Source organism: Panthera tigris, chromosome B1 (assembly GCF_018350195.1).
Source record: "Panthera tigris isolate Pti1 chromosome B1, P.tigris_Pti1_mat1.1, whole genome shotgun sequence".
NCBI classification, from domain to species: Eukaryota; Metazoa; Chordata; class Mammalia; order Carnivora; family Felidae; genus Panthera; species Panthera tigris.
Window position 1 is genome coordinate 143,443,363 of NC_056663.1, and position 26,769 is coordinate 143,470,131.

The window sequence follows — 26,769 nt, forward strand, 5'->3', positions numbered from 1 at the left end:
TTGGTTGCCTGTATCCCCCTGTGCTTTTAGATGCTACTCTAGCCCTTGAGATGACATCTTCTTGTGACCAAAGTGCTGATATCCTACAAAGAGAGATTTGTGGTTTTGGTCATTTGCTTTTGAACTGCCTGCATTTTCTGGGAAAGGCCTTGTAGAAGAAAAAAGACAAAGACTTCCAAGTGTTTTGAAAGAAGATTGAACAAGTGCCCCTCCCCAACTGCTATCCCATCACCTTTCAAGTCCACTGTTGCTATTTCAAGATATATCCAATGGAAGAATAGTGATATGGTTCTTGTTCCACGAATGTGTATTTACTGTTAGTAGATTGTGATTTAAAATTACCCAAGATTAAAAATGAGTTTAAAAAGGGAGAGAGAAACATTATAATGGTTATGTTATTTATGCATTGAACTCTGTGTTATCTGTATAAATGTGTACATTTACTTAGGAATGGGTTTGGTGGTGGTAGGTGATAAAAACTAGGATCATTTGAAGAAATGAAAAAACTAGGATCAGTAAGAGAAAATGTTTCCTTTACCATAACTTACCTATTAATATACTTTTAAAAAGCTTGCTTGTTTCTAGGCTTTAAGGAGATATGTAACTGCTCTCTATGGATAGATGTATATCTTTGGTTTCTGTGATTATCGTGATTGATGTTTGATCATTGTACTATGGGAATCTGGCCTCTCTGCTGATCTTCTATGAACCACACTGATCCAAATTTCTCAAAGAAGCCTTTTCTTTCTCATGACTTAGTATGACTCTGACATCGGGTAGTCCTCTGTATTGTGAGATTCTGGAGCCAGTGTTCCTGCGTGCGGGAACATGATTATGGAATGAGAATAGTGAAGGAGAATTTTGTAGGTATACCTTGGAGTTGAGGACTATGCTTCTCCTTGAAAGGGGAAGTATATACATACAAAACCAGGAGATGGGAAGCAGTGTTACTGATTGACTAGGACTGGTTACTTTTCTCTAGGCCAGTTACTGTTGAACTCCCCAGCTGAAGAGGCTTTGGGGAGGAAATGTCCACTGTTATGGACCTCACTCCTGTCCACTGATAGTTTGAAGGTGATATCAGACAGAACCCAGATATGCTCCTGTCTTCTCATTTCCTCAAACACATAGGCCTTCCCAAAAGCTCTTCACGAACATGCAAAAATATCTACCTACATACAGTCCACCCACCGTTTCTCATGCCCCAGTCCATGACTTCCAGGTGGGAAGTTTAAGCCAATTTGGCTGTAGGTTTTTGGCTTCTAGGTTGCTGGTCACACTCTGAATTTATTTTAGAGAATGGCTGTTAAGGGGACCAGAATTTGTGTGGGTTTTTTTTTTTGCCTTAACCAGTTAACAATGTGTTGTTTTTTCCAAAAGGCATTGACTAAAACTTAGCCCAAGAATTTAACTAATACTCTTTTCTATTACTCTGAGGAGCTTAATAGTAAAATTCTGACCTTAGATACTTTGTCCTCAAAAAAGCAGGACATTCAGGAGGAGGCAAAATGAGAGATTCCAATGTAGAAGTCTATAGGTGGTTCAATTAAAATTTGGTCTTGATTTTGAAACTCTATTTTTAACCTCTGACCAGGTGTTTGACTACATTGGTATGGCTAATATGCTAAAGACAGTTAATGTATAGACATTAATAGGCTTCACATTAAGATATTGTTTCATTTTTACTTAAAAAATATTGCCAATAGACTGTACAGTATGGAAAGAAGACAATATTTCAAAGTCAAGTGGCTTTCCAGCTTATTTCAATGTTATTTTTATTTAAAGATCAGTGTAAACATATCACCTCAATGACTGAGGATCTAGGATCAATTACCTTTTTGTCTCTGTATTTGCTTTTGGTGTATTTTGCCTATTGACACATTTTGTGAACTTTAGAATTAAGGAACTAAAAATAATTTACTGTAAGTGCAAGTTGAGATTCAAAGATCATATCTGGTTAGAACCTTGGCAGAACTACTTGAAAAAGAAGATTTTGCAAACTGGGCCTATAGATACTGAACCAAAGTAATTCTTTCTTTCAGCTTAAGATTACTTTGCTCTCCTTAGAAGAATATGGTTAAGCCTAATAGGAAATATGTATACGTATTGGTGGGGAGAAATGGGCTTGCTGTGTGGATGTATGTTTTAAAATGAATAAATATTATACCTTACTGAGCTCCATAGATGGCTTTATTTGCATTTATTTAATGAAGAGAATACAAATAATGTGTATAGCACTGTATGGTACTTAGATAAATTTTAAATTATCTGTTAATTTTTTTGGGGGGAAACTTTGATATAGAGGTGGCAAGTTAGTTATCTTTTTTTAATTATTTTAAATTTTAATTCCAGTATGGTTAACATATAGTGTTATATTAGTTTCAGGCATACAATATAGTGATTCAGCAATTCTATACATTACTCAGTGCTCATCTAGATAAGTGTACCCATAATCCCCTTCACCTATTTCACCCGTTCCCCCACCCACTTCCCCTCTGGTAAGCCTCTGTTTGTTCTCTAAGGGTCTGCTTTTTGGTTTGTCTCTCCCCGCCTCCTTTGTTTTGTTTCTTAAATTCCACGTATGAGTGCAGTCATATGATATTTGTCTTCCTCAGCCTGACCTATTTTGCTTAACATTCTACTCTCTGGATCCATCCATGTTGTTGTGAATGACAAGATTTCATTCTTTTTTTATGGCCGAATAATATTCCATATATATATATATATATATATATATATATATCCCATATTAAGATTCTTTATATATATATATAAAGAATATATATATTTTTTATCCATTCATCGATCGATGGACACTGGGCTGCTTCCATAATTTGGCTATCGCAAATAATGCTGCAATAAACATAGGGGTGCATATATCCTTTGGAATTAGTATTTTCATATTCTTGGGTAAATACCTAGTAGTGGACATTACTGAATCATATGGCAGCCCTAATTTTAATTTTGTGAGGAACCTCCATACTGTTTTCCACAGTGGCTGCACCAGTTTGCATTCCCACCAACAGTGTGTGAGGGTTCCTTTTCTTCCACATCCTTGCCAACACTTGCTGTTTCTTATGTTTTTGATTTTGGTAATTCTGACAGGTTTGAGGTGATATCTCATGGTAGTTTTGATTTGTATTTTCCTGATGGTGAGTGAGGTTGAGAATCTTTTCATGTTTCTGTTGGCCACGTGTATATCTTTTTTGGAGAGATGTCTGTTCATGTCTTCTGCCCATTTTTAATTGGACTTTTTATTTTTTGGGTGTTGGCAAGTTAGTTTTTTTATACAGCACATGATACAAGCTGCCTAGTCATAAAGTAACATGTCTTGTAAAGACTGCTTGGTCAAAGCTGTAACAGACCGAGGCTTAGAGTTTGGGTCTCCTGATTGAGAATCCTTTGCTCAGTTAGAATAGCTGACTTCCTATTGAAATGGGAACAAAGAAGTCATGTTTCCTTATGTGACTCTCTCATTATTTGTTCTTTTATCTGAGTTGTGCTACAATAGAACTTTCGATCTGCACTAAACTCTGAGTCAGACTAGACTGAAAAATGTGATTAACTTGTTTTCTAAGCCTTCCTGTATAAAACTGAACCACTGGCAGGGAATTAGAAACAGCAAGGGTCACTGCTCCTAAGGCTTTAAGGCTGGTTCTTGTGAATTGGACTAAATGAATTTTTCTTTATTGTTTTGTGATGTGTTCTTACATTGGTAATGGACTCTTAACATGCCTCTATGTGAATGAAAAATTACGTTTTCCATTCACTGCTTTTATAAGGCCTTATTTTTTCTGTTTAACTTCAGACATGAGAAAATTTGCAACTGTAATTAACATACAGTGTATTTGTTTCTTAACATGGCCTTCTGAGAAGTACCTTACCACAAACCTTGACATCACTTCTCATCACTTGTAAGTAACTTGTGATTTAGAGCTTTGTGTTTATAGATGTTTGTGGATATCTGATGTTGGATGTACTATACACTGAGAAATTTTCTCTTAAAAAAATCCACCCACAAAATGTTATTTTCCTTTGTTTTCAGTGAAATTTTATTTCTCCCCATTACATAGCCTTATTCAATCCTTTCTCGTTCTACTTTGGCATGCAGGATCATCTGTAGAAGTGAGAAAGATTCTAGCAAAATTTTAGAAAATGTATCATTGGTTAACATGAATTTAAAATAAGAAAGAATCAGGGAATTGAAACTAAAATATCTCCATTCAGTATATTTCTGTCTCTAGTCAATGGGAGTATCTCCTATCAGTCACGAGAATAGGGTTTTTTTGTCAGTTTATACCCATTCAGCTATCTCCTTGCTTCTAGATATGGAAAGTGATCTCTATTAACATAGCTGCTAGAATTTAAAACTATCCCTCCTCCCCATGACAACAGTGTTCCAAGTGGCTACTTTCTTCCCCAACTTGTTTTTAGCCCCATCATTCCTTTTGCTTACATGTATACCTACTGTCTTTCCCCCCAACTATATGTATATGTATATGTATATGTATATGTATATGTATATGTATATATCTACATATCTATATCTACATATCTCTATATATCTATATTTATATATATATTTATAAAATATTATAAAAATATTATATATATATTACATGTAAATATATATATTAAATATATAAAATATATAAAAATATTATATATATATTACATGTAAATATATATTAAAATATTTTATAAAATATTATAAAAATAAAAAATATAAAAATATATTTATATATAGATATATAGATATTTATATCTATATATCTATATTTATATATAGGTATATAGATACAGATATAGATATGTAGATATAGATATAGATATGTAGATATAGATATGTAGATATATAGGTAGTAGATATATAGAAGATACTGTGTGTGTGTGTGTGTAGAAAAGTTGTTTATTAAGTTGTTCCTAGACTCTCCAGAAGAGTCAGGGCCTGATTCTGAGGTCCATATGCAAGAACAATAATCCAGGGTCATCACCCCATTAAATTTTCTGTGTCTCTAAAGATGGGAACTATTCTAAAGAATAGGATTAGGGAACATCCTATTTATCTATTTTTGTTCCACACCATCTCACACAGTGATTTCCATGTGACAATAGGAATAATCCTATGAAGGAAGGAATATAAGCCATATTTTATAGGCAGGTTACTAGGCTTAAAAGGCTTAAGGAATTTACTCAGCCCCGCTCAGTCAATGGTAGAGCAGTGTGTGTTTGTTGAAATAAATATATGGGTATGGTTATTTAGAACTGGAATGAATGTAAACTTTTTTGTTTAGATAATATAAACTTTGGGAGATTAGACTCCTGGAGTCACATGCTTCGTCATTCACTTATGGAGGAGGAAGTGCGTTTCTCTAGCCACCAGACAAAACTTCACTTCACTCTAAGCCAAATTTGGATATTGCTCACTGTGAATCGAGCACTGTAGCCAGGGGAATGGCATGCACCTATTGGCTTGAACCTCTGTTAAATTCCTTTATCTGAATTAATAATGACAGGAGCAAAAGGAAACAGGATTCTTCTGATTGGTTTAGGCCAATGTCAGTTTACCTGTGGAACCACCCAGCTTGGAGAATATACATAGAATGGATGCTGGAGAAACAGTCACAAAGCTCAGCAGAGATGGATATTTGGAGCTGCAAAAGGTAGGCTTCATTTTAGATTTTGACTGGTTCTGCCAAACTGTACTCCAAAAAATGCTGTACTGTTTCCCACCAACAGTGTATGAGAAAGTATTTCCTCACACCCAGAGCATATTAGATATTACTAATAATTTCCATTTTGACCAGTCTGATGGGTGGAACTCATCTCTTTAGTTTATATTTTCTTGTTTACTACTGAGGTTACACATATTTTTATATAATTATTCTTTTCGTATGTTTATCAGTCATTTGGTTTCCTCCTTCTGTGAATAAAAGATATTAAAGGTCTTATGGGGCGCCTGGGTGGCTCAGTCGGTTAAGCGGCCGACTTCGGCTCAGGTCACGATCTCGCCGTCTGTGAGTTCGAGCCCCGCGTCGGGCTCTGTGCTGACAGCTCAGAGCCTGGAGCCTGTTTCTGATTCTGTGTGTCCTTCTCTCTGACCCTCCCCTGTTCATGCTCTGTCTCTCCCTGTCTCAAAAATAAATAAAACGTTAAAAAATTAAAAAGATCTTAAAAGTCTTAAAAAAAGGTAGATTGTAGCTTGAGTTTTGGAGATTTTCCTTTGTAAATGTTTTTCCTACCTCCTGAAAACAAAGCCAAATTCCAGATTAAGATCATATAGTTTGGCTCAAGGTATATTTTAGATCAAAATTATTTTGATCTGAGGGGTGCCTGAGTGGCTCAGTTTGTTGAGGGTCTGACTTCTGTTCGGGTCATGATCTTGTTCATGAGTTTGAGCCCTGCATCGGGCTTGCTGCTGTCAGCATAAAGCCGGCTTCGGATCCTGTCCCCCTCTGTTTCTGCTCCTACCCCACTCACACTCTCTCTCAAAAATAAATTAAACATAAAAAAATTAAAAAAAAAAATTTTGTACCGGGAAATGCAACCCAGCCAGTAGAATGTATTTATTTATTTTTAAACTTTTATTTTAATTCCAGTATAGTTAACATACAGTGTTACATTCATTTCAGGTGTAGAATACAGTGATTCATTAATTACACGTATTACTCATTGCTCATTAAGATAAGTGTACTCTTTTAAAAAATTTTTTTTAAAACATTTTTTCATTTTTGAGAGAGAGCATGAGCGGGGGAGGGGCAGAGAGAGAGGGAGACACAGAATCTGAAGGAGGCTTCAGGCTCTGAGCTGTCAGCACAGAGCCCAATGTGGAGCTCAAACTCACCAAAGGTGCGATCATGACCTGAGCTGAAGTTGGAGGCTTAACTGACTAAGCCACCCAGGCGCCCTGATAAGTGTACCCTTAATCCCCTGTATCTATCTATTTCACCCATTTGCCTACCCATCACCCTTCTAGTAACCCTCTGTTGGTTGTCTATTTAAGGGTCTGTTTTTTGGTTTGTCTTTCTCTTTTCCCCCCTTTGTTTTGTTTTTTAAATTCCACATATGAGTGAAATCATATGGTATTTGTGTTTCTCTGACTGGCATATTTTGCTTAGCATTATACTCTCTAGATCCACCCATGTTGTTGCAAATGGCAAGATTTCATTTGTTTTTTTGTGGCTGAATAATATTCCATCGTATATATGTACACCATATCTTCTTCATTCATTTTCCAATGGACACTTAGGTTGCTTCCATAATTTGGCTATTGGAATAATGCTGCAATACACATAGGGGTGCATGTATCCCTTCAAATGCGGATTTTCGTTTTCTTTGGATAAATACCCAGTAGTGGAATTACTGGATCATATGGATCATATGGATTACTGGATCAATTTTTAATTTTTTGAGAAACCTCCATACTGTCTTCCGCAGTACCAGCCAGCAAAATGTACTTTAAAATCACTTGGCTTTTTAAGTAAGGTTGTCAGGTTCCCATTCTTCTGTTGGGTCCTGAGAGAAGTAAGAGATAAGCACTCCTACCTTCCAGGGTAGAGGCTGAAGAAGTCGGTTCTGTTTGGGCAGACAGGAATTATTTCAGGGTAATTATGAAAGTTCTGAGCTCAGGGTTTGCTTCCAGTTGGCCTTAAATCCATTTTGCTAAGATGACACCCTCCCTACTCCGTTGGCTCTGCCCAGGATTGCCCAGTGCTGCCAAGCCATGTTCCAGGAGGTGGCAGTAAAGCCCCACTCACTGTACTCAAGGCTCACTGTAAGTCTTATCCTGTCCTTTACAAGGGCAAAAATGCTAAATCCGTGATGAACGTTACCTGAGGGGTATTTATCCATTCCTTTTGTCTATGCAAGAAAAGGTCTTCTTTTTCCATTTTTAAGGGCCCAATATTGACGAGTTCTTAATCTATTTGAACGGTAGGTGTGATCCATGGCCATCACATGGTACCGGCAGTGTTGTGGCGCCCTCTGGTGGATGTTGACAGTTAAACACTCCAGTAGTCCAGTCCCAGGGGTTTATGAAGCACAATGGGAGAAGAGACCAATGCATATGCCTCGGTCTTTGGGACAGTGTCAGCCCTCCCCTGATGTCAGCAGGTGGCTGGTGACTCAGAGGTCAGAAGGCAGAAGCAGTGGCTGGAGGAGGGCTAGGCCGATGGCAGTATGGGGGTGGTAGGGCAGCGCTGTGGACTTTGCCGAAAATCCCGAGTAAAAGAAAAAGAAGTTGGAGAATTATGAAAGTAAATTTGCCTCACAGCGATGAAATGTGAGCAGAAGGGCAAAGGCAGAGTGGCAAGGAGGGCCAACCAGGCCACTTCCAATAGTGCTAATCCAAAGAGGGCTCAGGACATTTTGTGATTCACTGGAAGCATGGTCTTCAAGTGTGGTTTCTGTACAAGCAGCAAAATGTAAGCCAATGCTCACAATGAATGGGATTTGGGGAGTCCACACTGGCTAGTTCTGTTGGCATGCCTCATGAGGAGTTTGCCTGGTACAGCCCCAGACACACTTCCAACCTTGATGTCAGCCAGCTGGTATGTGTAAGTCAGCCGTCAGTCCACAAGAACTTGGAATTTGAAATACTGTAGAACATCTTGTTTAGGGGAAATGAGCGACCTATTTTGTGTCTAAAACGTAAGTCCTTAATGTACTTCTCAACATGTTGATTTGAGGAAAGCACCACCAAGGAAAACTGAAAAGGGACTACAGAAAATGAGAAATGCTTTGCCAACATGGAGAACTTTAAAACAGATTTCAAACACAATTTTATGATCGTATAATGATCATAAATGATCACAATGATCGTATGAAATCTACCTCTGTTTTGAATAAGGGTGGGCATCTAATTCTCCAAGAGAATAAAATTTTGAAATGTATTTCTTTTTTTTAATTAATTTTTTTTTTATTTTTGAAAGATATTTCTAAAGAAAGTAAAAGGTTTACTATGTACTAAACATGTAATAAGCCTTCTGTTTAGAACATGAACCAAAGTGTGTTATTAATTTTGTTGTCAGAAAATCAGTTTCTCCCGACTGGTGAACAGATATTTAAAGACTAACAGTTTGAGGAGGCATCTCAGATGATTAGCCTTCCTAGGAAACCTGTATGTCTTCCCTTGGCCTGGAAGAAAACTTGACAAAGAGGACTGGACTCAGATGTTTTTTTTTTTTAAGTGATAGATGTTGCTAATGAAAGCCTGACGAAATTACAAAATGAGTGAGTGATTATGATTGGCGGATTCTCTATCTCTGGTTGCTATTACGACCAGTTCTCTAACAAATTCCCAAAAGAGAGAGATTTACCTGCACTAAAACGGAGGGATATTCACGTTAAAATTCCTAAAAGAAGGTGGAAAGCATGCATAGGTGGCAGTAACTATTTTTTGAGAGGGATGTATGTATCTCCTCAATAAGTTATTTTTTCTGGGGAAATTTAATTTAATTTGATTTAAGGTGTTATTTTTTATTTTATTTTATTTTTAAAAAATTTTTAGTGCATATTTATTTTTGAGAGAGAGAGAGACAGAATGTAAGTGGGGGAGGGGCAGAGAGAGAAGGCGGCACAGAATCCAAAGCCGCCTCCAAGCTCTGAGCTGTCAGCACAGACCTTGGCATGGGCTCCAACTCGTAAACTGCGAGATCATGACCCTAGCTGAAGTCAGTTGCTCAATGGACTGAGCCACCCAGTGCCCCTATTTTATTTTTTAATGCTTATTTATTTCTGAGAGAAAGAGAGAGAGAGGGAGTGTGCATGCATGAGCGGGAGAGGGCCGGAGAGAGAGGAAGAGAGAGAATCTCAAGCAGGCCCCGCCCTGTCAGGGCTTCAATTCACAAACCATGAGATCATGACCTGAGCTGAAATCAAGAGTGCTTAACCAACTGAGCCACCCAGGTGCCCCTTTTCTGGAGAAGATTTTAAAATCCTGAGGTTACCCCTGGTATGTGGAAGCTGATTTGGAATCATCTAGGGTTAAATATCAGGAAGTTTAAAAGTTCACTAACAGGTATATGCTTGGTTTATTTGAGGAACAGTGAGGCAGGTAGTGTGTCCAAGTGGAGTGAAAAAGGAAGAGACAGGTAGGAGATAAGGTCAGAGAGGAAGAGGTTGGGGACCCGGAGTGGGAGTCCAGGTCATGCAGGCCACCGTAAGGACTTGGACATCTGTGTCAGGAGGTTTCAGATGTCATACTTTGTCACGGTCCCTTCTATACAAATCATTGAACCGCTACTGTCCAATTCAGGCTTATCATAAATTTCCCATGTTGAAATTGTAGGAGAGATTTTCTATTTGGCATGCGTGTTAATCTCTTTCTGTGGTTCTTTGGCTAACCAACTGTATGAAGTATAGGGTTATATTTAAGGCTGTTCAGACTACTCCGGTTGAAGTTTGCCTTCGCTGGGAAAGACAAATGCTTATTGCCATATACTAAAAAATATGCAGTCTTCTGCTTACTGTCAGGAGGTGATGTTTCAGTGAAATATTTCTCCAGTGAAATGTTGCTCCCCTGCCATTTATTGAGAGATAATTGACATTGATCATTGTATAAGTTTAAGGTGTACAACATGGTGATTTGACACACATATATTGCGGTATGATTACCACAGTAGTGTTAGCTAACATCTCCATCCTGTCACATGATTACGATCTCTGTTTTTGTGGTGAGAATATTTAAGGTCTACTCTCTTGGCAATTTTCAAGTCTATAATACAGTGTTATTAACTATAATCACCACACTGTATGTTAGATTCCCAGAACATGTTAATCTTATGACTGGAAGTTTATGCTCTTTGACCATCATTTCCCCATTTCCCCACCCCTCAGCCCCTGGTGACCACCACTCTGCTCTCCCTGTCTCGGTGATTGGCTTTTTTAGATTCCACATATAAGTGATATAATACAGTATTTGCCTTTCTTGGTCTGATTTATTATCAGTGAAGTATTACTTTATACAACCTTGGTATCTACCAGAAAATAGAATATTTGAATGCTTGTTCGATAAACAAATCTATAATTATAATTAGCATATATTTACTGATTTCTTTTATACTACAGCATTAAACATATTAAAAAAATTTTAATGTTTGTTTATTTTTGAGAGACAGAGACAGAGCATGGGTTGGGGAGGGGCGAGAGAGGGAGACATAGAATCTGAAGCAGGCTCCAGGCTCTGAGCTGTCAGCACAGAGCCAGATGCAGGGCTCAAACCCATGAACCACAAGATCATGATCTGAGCTGAAGCCGAATGCTTAGCTGACTGAGCCACCCAGTCGCCCCTACAGCATTAAAAATTTTTAACTGATAACTTACATATAGTAAGATACATAAATCTTAAGTATATAGTTTGATGAATTTTTATAAATGCACACACCTGTGTGACCACCATCCAGATCCAGTTATGGAATAATTCTTTCTTTCTTTTTTTTTTTTTTAAATGTTCATCTATTTTTGAGGGGGGCGCAGAGAGAGATGGGGAGAGAGGATCTGAAGCAGGCTGTGCGTTGACAGCAGACAACCCAATGCGGAGCTCACGAACTGTGAGATCATGACCTGAGCCGAAGTCGGATACTTAACCAACTGAGCCACCCAGGTGCCCCCAGTTATGGAATATTTCTAGCTCCTAGCAGTCTCCCTCTTGCCCTTACTCAGCCAACCACCCCTTAAATGTCATCACTATTCTGACCTCTGTCACCATGGATTAGTTTTGCCTGCCCCTGAATTTAATATACATGAAATCTTATTGTATGTATTCTTTTGTATTTGACATCTTTCACTCAACATGAAGTGAGGTTCATTTATGCTGTGATGTGAAGCCGTCATCCACGGTTTTGCCTTACTGTGTGGTATTCCACTGTATGACACAATAACAATTTAGTCATCCTTTCTACTGTTGATGGACTTTGTGTTTCCGGGTAAGAGCTATTTCATGATGACTCAGTGGTTCTATGTGGTGCTGACCCTAGGAAGTGCTGAGGTATATAGAACTGACCGCCCCAGTGCATGGTTTCAGCTGCGCCTACTCGTTTGCACCTCCCATCCTTGATGCCTTTGTTCCTCTGCTGTTCAGAGCAAGCCTGGAGGTTCCAGTAGGAACTTGAAAGTTACTTACATTTTATTATACAAATAAGTCAGATATGCTCTGTGCTTAAAAAAGGAAAATGCTGAACCCCTTCCTTCCTTCCTTCCTTCCTTCCTTCCTTCCTTCCTTCCTTCCTTCCTTCCTCCATGGAAGCACCTGAGCATTGTCCCACTGTGTTCTTTAGAATCAAAGCCAGCTTTCTCCAGATTATGCAGCTGTTCTAGGAGTTTGTAGTTCATTGCTTTCAAAATTGGATACCTCGTGTTATGGGCTGAATTTATCCTGACATTCGTATGTTGGAGTGCTAATCCCCAATACGTCAGAGAGTGACTATATTTGGAGATATCCAATCTGACAGATATCCTTATTAAGAAGAGAAAAATTGCACGCACAGGAAAGACACCGGCACACACGTGCACAGAAGAAAGACCCCGTGAAGAGGCAGCATGAGGGCAGCCATCTGCAAGCCAAGGGGAGAGGCCTCAGAGGAAGCCCACCCTCTTGACACCTTGCCTTTGCACTTCGAGCTTCCAGAACTGTGAGAAAGTGAATTTGCACTGTTTAAGCGTCCCAGGCTGTGGCATTTTCATTATAGCAGTCCCAGCAAACTAACATTTGATTGGTTTCAAATGATTTTCCAAATGCCATACGGTAACATCTATAAAATAAGTCAGCTCTTTCTTAATTTTTCATGTCTAATCAGGGGCGTAGCAAACCCCAGGGTTTAAATGGGCCACAAACCAATCATTTAGTAGCCAACCCCATGCAGCCTGCATGTCCCTCCTCTCCTGGTTTGGCTGCCCCCTGAATGGTTTGAGATGAAATGGTTTTGAGAAGAAATCATACTCCTTTACCTTCAAATACTTCATCTTATTATGTAAGGATGTTCTCTTACATAATCATCAAATTCAAAAAAATTAACACTGACATAAGGCTATTATGTAACACATGGCCACATTAAAATTTTGCCAGTCATCCCAATACTATTCTTTCTGGTAATCTCTCCCTCTCCTTCCCACCTCCAAGACCACATGTTACATTTAATTATCATGTCTCTTTGATCTCCTTTAACCTTTGCCTACCACGACATCTACATTTTTGAAGATTACACAGCAGGTGTTTTGTAAATGTCCCTCAGTCTGGGTTTGTCTGATGATTAGATTCAGGCTATGCCTTTCTAGCATAATCAGAACTTTAGACATGCATAGGCTGTTCATGCCACAAAGCACAAGAGTTATCACACCCTTCCATCGCTTTAAAAGCAACAAAGCCCACTTACATGCTAAGAGGAACACATTTGATACATAAATTCACTTTGAGGTGTTAGTGATGAAAACTATCTCCCTGAGGCAACAAACCTGCTAGGCATCACTGTATTTTTAAAGAAAAATTTATTAGACAAAAGGATACAAATTTTTTTTAATCATGATTTTTAAAAAATCATTTAAATCCTACGTTTTAAATTACAGGTGTAGGCTACTTTTCATATGGGCAACTCTATGCATGTTCAAGGGGGAGGAATGTTGCAATTATACCCAGAGTTATTCTGGAAAAGGTACCCACTATGAAACACTGCAGAAACAGCCTGCTTTCTATAACAGATGCAGTGACTGAGGCATTGAAGCGGTGATGCTTTAGTTTGTCTTAGTTTTTCTGAGGTTTGTATGTCACCCAGCAAGGTCTCCATGGACTAGATTTCAGAGCAATTGAGTTTGGGATTCCTGTGAGCCATGGAAGACTCTGGAGTGTGGAGTGGGGAGCAGAAAGAGTGCTGTAATAGCGGAGGGGGTCCAGAAAGGGAGGTGAGATTCAAACACAAACATTTACCTGTCTTCAGGTTTGCCCGACTTTGGCCCTTTTCTGATTATGCCCCATGAATCAAAAAGAAAGCAAACGAGACAGCCAGTTTATTACAAAATACAGAGTTTCTTAGGATTTCAAATACAGTTTTTATTTAAGCTCATAATTTTGAAGCAAATATCTGTTCTTATAAGAAAATTTGCTAGGAAGTGAGTGAAGGAATTTTTTTTTCCTTTTTATCTTTTCACATAGCAAAGAAGAACAGTATGATGACTTTCTCTGTCTCTTCCTTTCCCAGGCAACACTCCCAGCGACCTCATGTCTTTATGTTCTTTTTTTTTTTCCTTTGTAAAAGCAGTGGCGGCAGCAGCAACTTTTGCACGCACTTCTTGGGAGGAACAGGTGTAAGCCCTTGACCACATATGCAAAAGTCAAGTTCCTATGTTACAGGCAAGGTGAGTGGCACAGACAGGAGGCAGTATTTACAGAATGGCTACAGTAATGCCCAATGAATGCAATCGGTGGGATTTGTTAACTCCTGTTGCACGCTCAGCTTCCTATAGTTGACTCAACTTATGTCTTTGGAGCTCTAGAGTTACAAGAACATCCATGTAAACTTAAAAAAAATTTTTTTTAAAATTTTATTTAAATCCAAGTTAACATATAGTGTAATAATGGTTTCAGGAGTAGAATTTAGTGATTCATTTCTTGGATGCAACACCCAGTGTTCATCCCAATAAGTGCCCTCCTTAATGTCCATCACTCATATAGCCCATACCCCCACCCAACACCCCTCCAGCAGCCCTCAGTTTGTTCTCTGTATTTAGGAGCCTCTTATGGTTTGCCTCCCTCTCTGTTTTTATCATATTTTTCCTTCTCTTCCCCTATGTTCATCTGCTGTGTTTCTTAAATTCCACATATGAGTGAAATCATCCATGTAAACTTTTAATCAGACTTTGAGTCTGGAACCTTACTGAAAGTTCTAGGGGAAATAAATAATAAGCAATCTAAGCTAGTATCCATATGATGATAAGGTGAGAAACAGTGAGATACTTATCAAACTAATTTGCACTGGTTGCTTAAAAAGTCAACATAAAAGTAACTTTAGATATTACAGTTAAAAAATAGTTTTTTAAGTTAGGTAATTTAGTTTATGATATCTTCAAGGTATTATCTTAGATGCCCCATAACTTTGTTTTGCTTTAATGATTATAATTCTTTTGTCGTTGTCATTAGAAAACTGAGTGGATCCTGAAAGTTCTCATCATAAGAAAAAAAAAACGTAACTTATATGGTAATGGTTATTAACTGGACTTATTGTGATTTTTTGCAATATATACAAATATGGAATCATTACATTGTACATCTGAAACTAATATAATGTCATGTCAATTACACCTCGGTAAAAGATAAATGAATAAGTAGCCACTATCTACACCATGGCCAAACAGAGAATAAAATAAGAATAACATTAAACTTTCAGTTTTCTATAATTTCCTTTACAGTTCACTTTGTAAATGCGCTTCGCTCTGTAAATTTTCCAGTGAGTACAAAGGGTGTCATTAATGTCTTCATTTGGTTTATATCGATTTGTTTAAATGCTTTCACTTTAATTTAGAAGAGAGAGCTGAGTCTCCTGGCATTGCAGTCTGTACAGGAATTCTTGGAACCACCCATTTTAGGATTTTATTTGCATGAATATCTTGAGATCTTAAAAAGTTGGGGATAAGAGTAATGTAGTTATCGCTCCTATCTGGCAAACATGAATATCCTGTAAGCCAATATCGTCCATGCAGACATGAAGAACAATTTCTAGTCTGTGGTGTTTAAGATACTTCATGTTCAACTCCAATCATTTTAGTTTGGAAAAAGAAAGCAGGAATCTTTTTAATCTCTTTTCAGAGGCATTGGCCTCTTTCACATCAGCATGTTTGGGGCTTCTCTTTTCTCTCTGCTTTCTTCAGAGGAGCTTCCTCTCCACAGTTTTCTTCTGGGGAAGTATCTGTAATGAGGAGTGAGGCGACTGTGTGGCCAAAAGAACGGACGAAACTGAAAATGACGATTGCACTTCCGAGGAAGGAAAGGTCTGTTTGGAAACCTAATGTGGACTCTAGGCCCTTGTGGAAAAAAATGAAAGGGACACTTGGGTGTCCTTGGGATGAGCTGAATCCTCGTCACCGGGTTCCTTATGGTGGGTGGAGGGGTGAGTGTAAAGATCTCGCAGTCTGTAGGGCCTCCATCATCTTGTGAGCCTCTAAGAGGGGTGGCTACTGCTTTTTGTCCTGTGGGGAGAAAGGTGCAAGTCAGCAAAAAGGCCTGATAACAGAAGCAGAAGGGAGATACTTTAGATGGCAGTAAGGCAGAAAGATTGGGAGAGAGAAATAGAGAAGTCTCAAAACAAGTTTGAAAAAACTGCCACGGTCCAACAGAATGAAACATGAACACACCTCATGACCCAGCAGTCCTACTCTGAGGAATTTATCCAAGAGAAATGAATGCATATGTCTTCAAAAGACTACTTCACGAATGTTCATAGCAGCCTTGTTCATATTCATATTATTATTTTTTAAGTAGGCTCCATGCCCGACACGGGGCTTGAACTCAGGACTTTGGGATCGAGAGTCAGATGCTCTTCCCATTGAGGCTTTCGGCTGCCCACCCCCACCCTTCTTAAGCCTTATTCATATTAGCTCTTAAGCTTGGAAACAGTATAAGTGTCCATCAATAGGAGAAAGGTTAAACAAACCGTGTATATACAATGAAAAGGGGGCAACAAACAAAGGAAGACTTACTAATATGACAACATAGAGGCATCCCACAGATATTATATTGAGCAAAAGGAGCTAGACACAAAAGAGTGCATACTGTAAGATTCCACTTATATAAAGTTCAAGAACAAGGAAAACCCATCTATGGTTACAAAAAAATTCTTAAGTAATTAATTTAGGGTTAGGGTAGGTGTTATTTTGTGGAAAAAGAATTCTTTATTTTTTATTTTTATCTTTTTTTAAGGTAGAATTCTTTAGATCTTGTTTCAGGTGGTTGTTATATGGGTATGGAGACACACACACACATTTATATTTACACATACATACATGTACACACATGTTTATATACATACAGACATACATATATGTGTATATGTAAAATGTGATTAGTCTGTACCTCTAAGATTTGTATATTTTATTGTTCATAAGTTATAACCAAATAATGAAAGTTCAGGGGTGCCTGGGTGGCTCAGTTGGTTAAGCATCCGACTTTGGCTCAGGTCATGATCTCACAGTCTGTGAGTTCGAGCCCCACATCAGGCTCTGTGCTGACAGCTCAGAGCCTGGAGCCTGTTTCAGATTCTGTGTCTCCCTCTCTCTGATCCTCCCCCATTCATGCTCTGTCTCTCTCTGTCTCAAAAATAAACACTAAAAAAAATTAAAAAAAAAAGAAAATTCAGTGGAGGAAAAGAATTAATGTTAAGAAAATAAGAATAACTGCCCCTCCCTATGAAGGCTATTCATCCAAGGGGTCTGCTTCACTTCCCCTAGCACTGAAATCATTCCCTAAAGAGGGAAGTGGGGGTGGGGTGGGGGTGGGCATCTACACACAGGAGGGGAGCAAGTACTAAAAACCAGGATGAAATTAGTTTCTGAGAAGAAATTTGGGTCAAGCTCAAGTGTCAAGGTCTTCTCTATAGAGAACACTCTTCTCTGTATCATCCAATGGAATTGGCTATGAAAAAGTAAGCCCTTCAGAAAATTATTCTTTCACGTTTTTACAAACTTACCAACACAGGCCTGGAAGGGGATGCTATATGTAAATGATGGAAAAACAAATTCCCCACAGAAAGTTGAAAGTACTGAGGCACTTGAAAGAACTGGATTGCCCTCCCCTTTAGAACAACTGAATTCAGATTTCTTGGTTGTGTAGGACATACCTATTTCCTGCTTGTGTTTATAGCCCCTTCTGGAGATTCTGCTTTACCCACAACCCCTGGAAAGGTCAGTCCTACGTATCTTTGACTATGGCTGTTTGGCCTGCTGATAGACACTCACCTCATTCATTGGTTGGTCAGTGACCAATCAGATTCTCATTTAAGGATTTCAACAAAGAGACACAGTGGAAGATGTTAGTGGAAGGTGTAGGGCAGGGACTGGAGAGTTAGGTTTTGTTTGGCCAGTTGAATGATGAGTAAGCAGAGAAGCCAGTCTTTCCATAGATGCCATAAAATGGTAAGGCCTTTCAGAGAAAGAGAGACAAGCGACCATGTGGTAACAGAGTGGTGGTAAGAGTAGCCTTGGTTCTTGACTCTTTAGGGCTGATCCCTCTGAAGCCTGGCTGTGCACAAGGGTCTTAGAAATATCCTTATAATAATCACTCCACCTACTCTTAAAAAAATTTTTTTTTAATGTTTATTTTTGACAGAGAGAGGCAAAGCATGAGCAGGGGAGGGGCAGAGGGAGAGGGAGACACAGAACCCGAAGCAGGCTCCAGGCTCTGAGCTGTCAGCACAGAGCCCGACCTGGGACTCAAACTCACCAGGTGTGAGATCATAACCTGAGCTGAAGTCAACTGACTGAGCCACCGAGGTGCCTCCTTTTTAAAATTTATTTATTTTGAGAGAGAGGGAGGCAGAGCGTGTGTGTGTGTGTGTGTGTGTGTGTGTGTGTGCGCTTGTGGGAGGGGCAGAGAGGGAAAGACAGAGAGAGAGAGAGAGAGAGAGATTCCTAAGCAGAGCTTGATCTCATGATGGTTAGCTCATGACCTGAGCCAAAAATCAAGAGGCAGAAGCTCAACCGACTGAGCCACTGAGGTGCCCCTACTTTATTCTCTTCTTAAGCTGGCTTGAGTGGGTGTCTGTTCCTGAACTGTTGTAACATGAAAGCTTTCTGCAGAGAATCCAGTCAGTGTGGAGAAGCTAGCTTTCTTCTTCTTTCTTCTACTTCTCCATCTCTTTCTCCTTCTTGTTCTTCTCCTTCTCCTTCTTCTCCTCCCCCTCCTCCTCCTCCCCTCCTCCTCTTCTCCGTCCTCCTCCTCCTCCTTCTTCTTCCTTCTTCCTTCTTACTTCTTTAAATATTTATTTTAGGGGCACCTGGGTGGCTCAGTTGGTTAAGCCCCTGACTAGCTCAGCTCATGATCTCCCAGTTCATGGGCTTGAGCCCTGCATCAGGCTCTGTGCTGACAGCTCAGAGCCTGGAGCCTGCTTCAGATTCTGTGTCTCCCTCTCACTCTCCCTTTGCTCTGCTTGAGCTCTGTCTCTATCTCAAAAATAAAGATAAAAAAATTTTTTAAATAATATTTATTTTATTTTTGAGAGAGAGAGAGAGAGAGAGAGAGAGAGAGAGAGAGAATGCATGCATGTGAGCCAGGGAGAAGGGCAGAGGGAGAGAGAGACAGAATCTTAAGCATGACCCTGGGATCATGACCTGAGCTGAAATCAAGAGTCAGACACTCAACCAACTGAGCCACCCAGGTACCAGAAACTAACTTTCTTCTTAAACTCCATCTTGACATTTTGTTATTAGATCAGACTTAGCTAGGCCTGAGCTCTGCCTCTCAGTGCACTGTATTCCAGCCATTAACAACAAATCAACCACCTACCCCTGTGCTCATCTCATTTCTCAAACCTGAGGCTATTCAACCAAATCTTCCTGCTGACTCTGGGGTGTTAGAGCCTGCTAGGTAGCTTTTCTCTGATTCTGGGATGTCCAGCAGTGTTCACTACTCTCTCCTGGGGATTTCCAAGAGCTCTGTATCAAGATACAAGCTTGTCCTAGTAACCAGCCCAAGAATGTGGGCAGGACCACGTAAAACCATATTCTTCCAGCAAACTAGACACATGATGACTATTGCAGGGCACTGGTTGACTAGCACAAGGGCTCTAAAATGTGGGAACCAGAGGGATTGATTTGGGAAACTGTACAGGTTAAGGCCACACATTTGGGTGAGGACATTGATGCCATTCATGGTCTCCAACTTTGGCTGAGTTAACACTGCTCACCAATTCTTTTGTTTCTCCTTGTTCTGCTCCATTCCCACTGGCTTCTGAATCTTTGACACTCTTCTCAAAGCCCCTTCAAAATTCTCATTCTTTGTCATTCATTTGAAGAATTTTCTTCAAAAGTCTCTCTACCTTTGTAAGTAGACTACTTAGCTGCATATTTCAGAAAGAAAACTTCAGTGATCTGCCATGAACTTCTTTGGTTCTTGTCTCTCTCACTTCAGAGAGATATCTACACAGTCATCTACATGCGCCCCCTATGGCCCCCCATATTTAATCTACTAGAACCTGACTGTGCTTTCTCTACTCAAGAAAACCTACTTTGGCAAAAATCATTACCGGTCCTGGGCTTTTAACAAACTGGTTCCAGGTACCCAAGCACCATTTCCTGTCCTCTTTGCCTGGCTTACTCCTACGCATATTTCATGCTTCATTTCCTCAGTGAGGTCTTTCGTACCCTGAGGCTGGCTTAAAGCCCTTGGCGCTATGCTTCCATACCACTCTGGGAGTCCACTTTCAGAATATTCATCAGTCATGTGATTACTATTCAGTGGTTGTATTTCTCCACTGGAACATCCACATGACCACACTGTAGACCACATCTTCTTAGCCCTGCCACAGTGCCTGCAGTGGAATTGAATTGATTGAGAGAAATCTGTTTCTATAATTGCCAAAGTTACCATCTCCCCACCTCTCAGAGATGATGCGATCATTATAAATAGATGGTTTTCAATATTTAACACACAGACATGCCCTCAAAGGCACTGAATGTCAAAGATGAGAGCCCTTCTGTGACATTAATCAGACCAAAGTAGGTCAAATATTTGAATACAGATTGAGAGGTGCCTGGGTGGCTCAGTCGGTTAAGCGTCTGAGGTTTAGACTCAGGTCATGATCTCACAGTTCTGGGTTCAAGTCCCGCATGGGGCTCTGTGCTGATAGCACAGAGCCTGCTTGGGATACTCTGTCTCCCTCTCTCTTTGTCCCTCCCCCACTCTCTCTCTCTCTAAAAGATAAATTAATAAACATTATAAAAATAAATATAGATTAAAAACATTTATAAGACAGAAGATGATAGTGTTTAAAGCATAGACTCTAGAACCAGGATCGCTGAGCTCTGCCACTTAATAACTGTGTGACCATTGACAGGTTCCTTAACTTTTCTGAGTCTCCTTTTCCTTATTTGTAAAATGGAAAAAAAAAATACTACCTACCTCGTTGGCTTGTTGCGTTATCTGAATTAAGACACGTAAAGTGTCCAGAACATGTCTTATACACAGTATGCACTTAGTAGGCATTAGCTACTGTTATTATTAATCTTGAATGTTGTGGAAGAAAGATTCTATCAGCACAAAGGCCCATTTTCTTGGGCCTATCTGGTTCCACTTTAGGTATAAAATATGTGTGCTACTGATAGGACTAAAGGGTACAGATGCTATTAGAACGGGACCTTGATGAAAACAGAGATTCTGTTGGTCATGGCTCTGTCCTTAGCACCTACAATATACCTGGCTTAGAGGGGGGTCCAGTACATAGTCAATAAATTGAATGAATGGTCAGGCAGATGTTGAGGGGTTTTCTCTGTAGATTTTATGAAGCTCATGAGTATTTAATTTCAGTCCCAGAAAATTTGCAATAACTTACATTTAAAATTAGACTATAATAAAAAATCAAGCCAAAGTATCACTTGAAGTTTGGATATCAATTTTGAGCGGGTTTATTATAGTCTAGACATGAAATTCATAGCATATCAACAACTAGTACTTTTTTTTTTTTTAAGTAAGGATGAGAAGTCCCTTTTCTTTAAAAAAAGAAAAAAAAAACCCCAACAGAACAATTACCTGTAGTCTGTGGTTATTTGGGCAGACGATAGCTGGTTTGTAATGAACTGTACTGATTTTTAAGAGAAGTAAACTCATACATAATGTTTAAGTACGCAGTTCTCCCCTTATAAGGTCCATGGAGTCATAGAAAATTCTCACGTGCTTTCAGAGTTGAACCAGAAAGGAATAGAAGTTCTGTGATGAATTTACTCACGACAACTGCAACTCAGGTCATTTTGTAGACTCACAGAATGACTGGCTCTTTTGGTCAAATCTCTAAGCCTACAGGGAAAGAATTTGGAGCCCAGAAAGTGTCCCAAAGGCCTCTTTCAATTCTGTGCTATAAAGCCAGTCATTTCCACTGTGTGCAGTTACTGTGTTAGGTGTTCTGGCCAACTCGGAGATAATAAAGACACGGGCCTGCACTTGGGAAGTGCTACGAATACATGGGTCTATACTACAGAGCAGAAAGAGGCACGTGTCATGGATGATGTACAAATTGCTATAATTCCGAGATGTCAGAGAGAGAGGTAGCAATTTTTAAATTATGTGTTTCTTTTGTTTTAAGTTTATTTATTTTTGAGAGAGAGAGAGAGAGCGCACGCACATGCATGCCAGCAGGGGAGGGGGAAAGAGAGAAAGACAGAGAGACAGAATCCCAAGCAGGTTCTGCGCTGTCCGCACAGAACCCGACATGGGGCTCAACCTCATGAACCAGGAGATCATGACCTGAGCTGAAACCAAGAGTGGGACACTTAACCTATTGAGCCACCCCGGCGCCCCTTTCAATTATGTACCTTAAAAAAAATCTTTGCGGAGCAATCCTGTAGCTACATTTAAATGTCATCAGGTGAAGCAGAATTGCAATAAACAGGTGAGGGCAGGGTGAGTTTGGACACCCACACACGACCAGACACGGCACAGATAGGCGAGTGACGAGCTGGAACCAGGGCTGCATGGATAGAGCGAAGCTACATTTGAAGGAGTTTCGATGCCAGCCTGAGGGACAGTGGGGAAGCATGAGCCAAATTCAGAAGTCATATCTCACATTTTAATTGGTGTTTTTTCAGATGTGGATACACCTATGACCTCATTATAGCTTGTTCAGCTATGTATTTACAAAGTTTCCCGAAGAGTGGTTCACTTTCTGGAAAGAAGATGTCAGGTAGGTGGCTGGTTGTGTTTTACGATGCCCGTTTTAGATGTCACGTTCAGCAGGTGGTGCTTGGGGGTCTGGTTTTGGGAACGGGGCAGGTGTCATTTGTAATATCTCCTCCCCTTCTGATTGCCAGAGTTCATGCAGAGGTTGGGCAAAGTGACCTCTGGTGGTCTCGCCCCCAGCCTCCGGGTCTCTGCCCCTCTCCTCTGTATGTGAGCTTTGGGGGAGGGGAGATGACTAGGGTCTGGCTGAGCCCCTGCAGAGACCCCAGGGTAGTTGGTTTGATCCTGGGTCTCACCTCCCTGAACAGTATATAGTGCTGGAACGAAGGTGACTTGTGAAAGAAACAACATTAGACCCAGATCCCCCAGCATCTCTTTCTCTCCTTTCCCTTTCTCCCCTCTTCCCTAGCCTTTTCTCTCTTTCCTCCAGGGGTGTGCAAACCAATTTTAAAGCTCAGGCCGCCCGGGAAACCTTGTGATGGGGGAAAGGAAAGAGAATAGGAGCAGTGGAGAAGCAGAATGTAATATAATCCTAGAGAAAGCTATGTTCACTTCGGTAGCCCCAAGACGCAGCTGCCTAGATGTGATTAATTAAAGCAATTAACAAACAGAGATTAAACAGCCACCATGTGCAAATTACTGTGCTGCTGGGGATAGCAAGAGGTGGACCCTGCCGTAATTCAGGGTGGAAACTGTTAGCTTTACAATAATAACAACTGGTATTGGATAGTGTTTTGAGCTGGAAGAGCTTTTCTTGCAAGATAGTTCATTTTGTCCTTATAACCCCCATAATAATTATTAATACTGTCACCTCACATATGAGGAGACTGATGTGAGAAAGGTTAGGTATGTCTGAAGTCACATAGTTAGGGCTGAGACGAGGACTAAGGTCTTCAGATGACAAAATTTAGCTTCTTTCTCCTCAACCACACAGGCTGATGGAAGCTGACAAAATTATGTCCGGTTCATGGATACATATAGTTGTCTTTTCACACAAGTTATTAATTAGGGACCCACAGTAGAATAAGAGCCAAAGCCTTACCTTCTGCCACGGTTACCACCACCCAGCAGACCAATAGCCGGCAGGCGAAGCGGAGTTGGTGAGCCATGGCTTTCCACCCTGAGCAGTCACTGCCCCGAGCCCAAGTTGCTTTAAAGGGGAGCCAGTGAGTCACCGGCAGCCTGATTCAGGTAATTTGCATTTGCTCAGTGGACCACAGGAATCAGGGCCTGCGGTATGAGGGTAAGAAATCAGCAAGGAAATACCAGACAGTGTTTATCAACCAGAAGTTTCTTGGAATGACAGCCAAACGGCATTCATCTATCCTTTGGAGTCAGATTGTGGACAACCACACCCTCACTACCCTTTTAATTCCCTCCAATCTTCTCTGCCCGTAGTGCCCTCTGTTTACTTGTTCTATGGGTCTCCCTGGGCAAGAGAAAGAATCTGTTTAGGGAATACTCAACAGTGCTTCCCTCTGTGTGGTTGACTTACTTTAAAAAGCCAAGCAGGATGGGGAGGGCATTGTCCAAAGTCTTCCTGACCCAGGTGGTTTGAAGAGGCTGTTCACAGGCCTTGGGTCAGAGATTACGGCTTTTTCTTCTCTTCTCTGCTTTCGTCCAGGAGCCAAAGGCAGCAGCGTCACAAAACTATCTTCTCTAGTAGCCATCACGGTCGCTGTCCACACAAACATGGTTATTTTTTTTTTAATTTAATGTTTATTTATTTTGTGTGAGAGAAACAGCGTGAGCAGGGGAGGGGCAGAGAGAGAGGGAGACACAGAATGTGAAGCAGGCTCCAGGCTCTGAGCTGTCAGCACAGAGCCTGACGCCGGGCTCAAACTCACAAACCGTGAGATCATGACCTGACCCAAAGTCGGATGCTTAACTGACCGAGCCACCCAGGTGCCCTCAAACGTGGCCATTTGGTAGATGAACTCAGTGAGTTGTGTTTCCAGGGCTCCTTCTGATTCATCATATTGTCCCTATGATGGACATGGTGTGCCTGGTTTGTTTCCTGAGAGAATTCGGTTTGTCTAGGAGAGATGGGAGGGGATGGCCACCATGAAAAAGAGCATGGATCTTGAATTGGGAAAACTGGCTTCAATCTTGATACCTTCTCTTCCTGTCTAGGTGAATCCCTGAGACTCGGAGGCGTCTCTTGTGTAAAATGGGCCTTGTCGTATTTCCCTTGGAGTGGTGATGGATATAGAAGAGGTAACTGACCTGAAGCCCCAACCACAAGGCCTGGCCCATGAAAGGGAGTGGTTAGGGTTGTCAGTGAATTATAATGACTCCAGTTGTTAACTTGTTCTCTTAGGAGCTAATAGTTGTCTACTCATTCAGTCACTCCACAGGCCTCCACTTTGAGAACATTTTCCTGGGCATTGCAGAAAGAACAAAACAGAGCACAGTCCCTGGCTTCCAAGGGCTAACAATGTATCGGGGGAGACCATGCAAGCTGAGGACCAAACTGAAGAAGAATGCAAATACTCACAAACTAGAAAATGGCAGATTCCACAGGCCTGATGAGGATCCTAGGCAAAATTCTAGGACAGATGATTAAACGGACAATTTGTCAGCAGTTTGGAAAGGAAGAAGGGATCATGGAGAACAAGGCATTACCCACTGATTGGGCAGCTCTCTGTTGGTCATGTATCATGTGCCACACACTGGTCTAGGTGCTGGGACTAAAACTTAGGGTTCTGCTCTCATGGAGCTTATGGTCGTGCAAGGACATTAAATACTAAGAATAACAATAAAGGGTCTTGAGTATCAAGAGAGAGGAGTACTGGAGGCAGAGAAATCTGTAATTTTATGTCACTGGGTGAGGTATTACATATACTGATGAGAGACTGAAGCAGAAAAATGTTCACCTTTAGCCCAGAAGGCTGACTGACAGCCTGCATTGTTCCGATAAGGATCAAATACATGCCCTTTGCTACAGTCTTAAAGGGTCTCATGACTGCTTGTACATCTCACTGATAGTTAATATCGAGCTGAAGGATAAGCACCAGAGAAATCTTGTGAAAGTAGTTTTACATGTAGAAATTTGAAGAAGACATTTATGATCTAATACTCCCTGCACGTCCCCTCCCCCTTGAGCACTAAGCAGCAGAAAGTGTAGCACTTTTGGCCCATGGGTCCTATCCCCGTGCTGTAATAAAAGTACCTTTCTGGCTCTTTCCATAATTTGGCTATTGTTGAAAGCGATGAGAAAGAATAAAATCCTGCTATTTGCAGCAACGTGGATGGAACTGGAGGGTATTATGCTAAGTGAAATAAGTCAGTGAGAAAAAGACAGATACCATATGTTTTCACTCATATGTGGATCCTGAGAAACTTAACAGTAGACCATGGGGGAGGGGAAGGGGGGAAAAAGAGTTACAGAGAGGAAGGGAGGCAAACCATAAGAGACTCTTAAATACTGAGAACAAACTGAGGGTTGATGGCGGGGTGGGGGAGGGGAAGTGGGTGATGGGCATTGAGGAGGGCACCTGCTGGGATGAGCACTGGGTGTTGTATGGAAGCCAATTTGACAATAAATTATATTAAAAATAAATTAAATAAATAATAAACATAAATAAATAAATAAAAGTACATTTTTACACCCAAAACAGCTCAAGAAATCTTTCTTGACCATTCAGTTGCGACCCCACATGATATACTACTTTGTCCCCTGCATTGAAAACACATTGACATGCCAATAAAATTCGATCTATGTAATCTCTAACTACTGCCCAATGTTCCTCTTTGTGGATTTACTGTAAATTATTGAAGCAAATTTTTAGTTGATGGAAGTTTGTATCATTTTTTCTGATCCTCTTTGTTTTCTCTATTGGATTTCTGACAAGCCTTCAGTTTAAATGTTGATGAAATTGGGCGCCTGGGTGGCTCAGTCG

At 40.3% G+C, this 26,769-nt stretch overlaps 2 protein-coding genes across 2 annotated transcripts in view; one reads left to right on the forward strand and one right to left on the reverse strand.

The window, feature by feature from the left end:
• The window catches only part of CDKL2 (cyclin dependent kinase like 2), a 51,713-nt gene extending 49,532 nt beyond the window's left edge, over positions 1-2,181 (forward strand). Inside the window, exon 14 of the mRNA XM_007086949.3 lies at positions 31-2,181. The gene's annotated coding sequence lies outside the window, so the exon portion shown is untranslated. The remainder of the gene's footprint in view (positions 1-30) is intronic.
• Positions 2,182-15,808: 13,627 nt separating this feature from the next.
• ODAPH (odontogenesis associated phosphoprotein) lies at positions 15,809-23,976 on the reverse strand. Its single transcript, XM_015539674.2, has 2 exons — positions 23,910-23,976; positions 15,809-16,173 (listed from the first exon to the last, which is right to left on the reverse strand). Exons 1-2 carry the CDS (start codon positions 23,974-23,976, stop codon positions 15,809-15,811), a joined length of 432 nt encoding a protein of 143 aa, XP_015395160.1.
• Between the last annotated feature and the right edge of the window lie 2,793 nt (positions 23,977-26,769).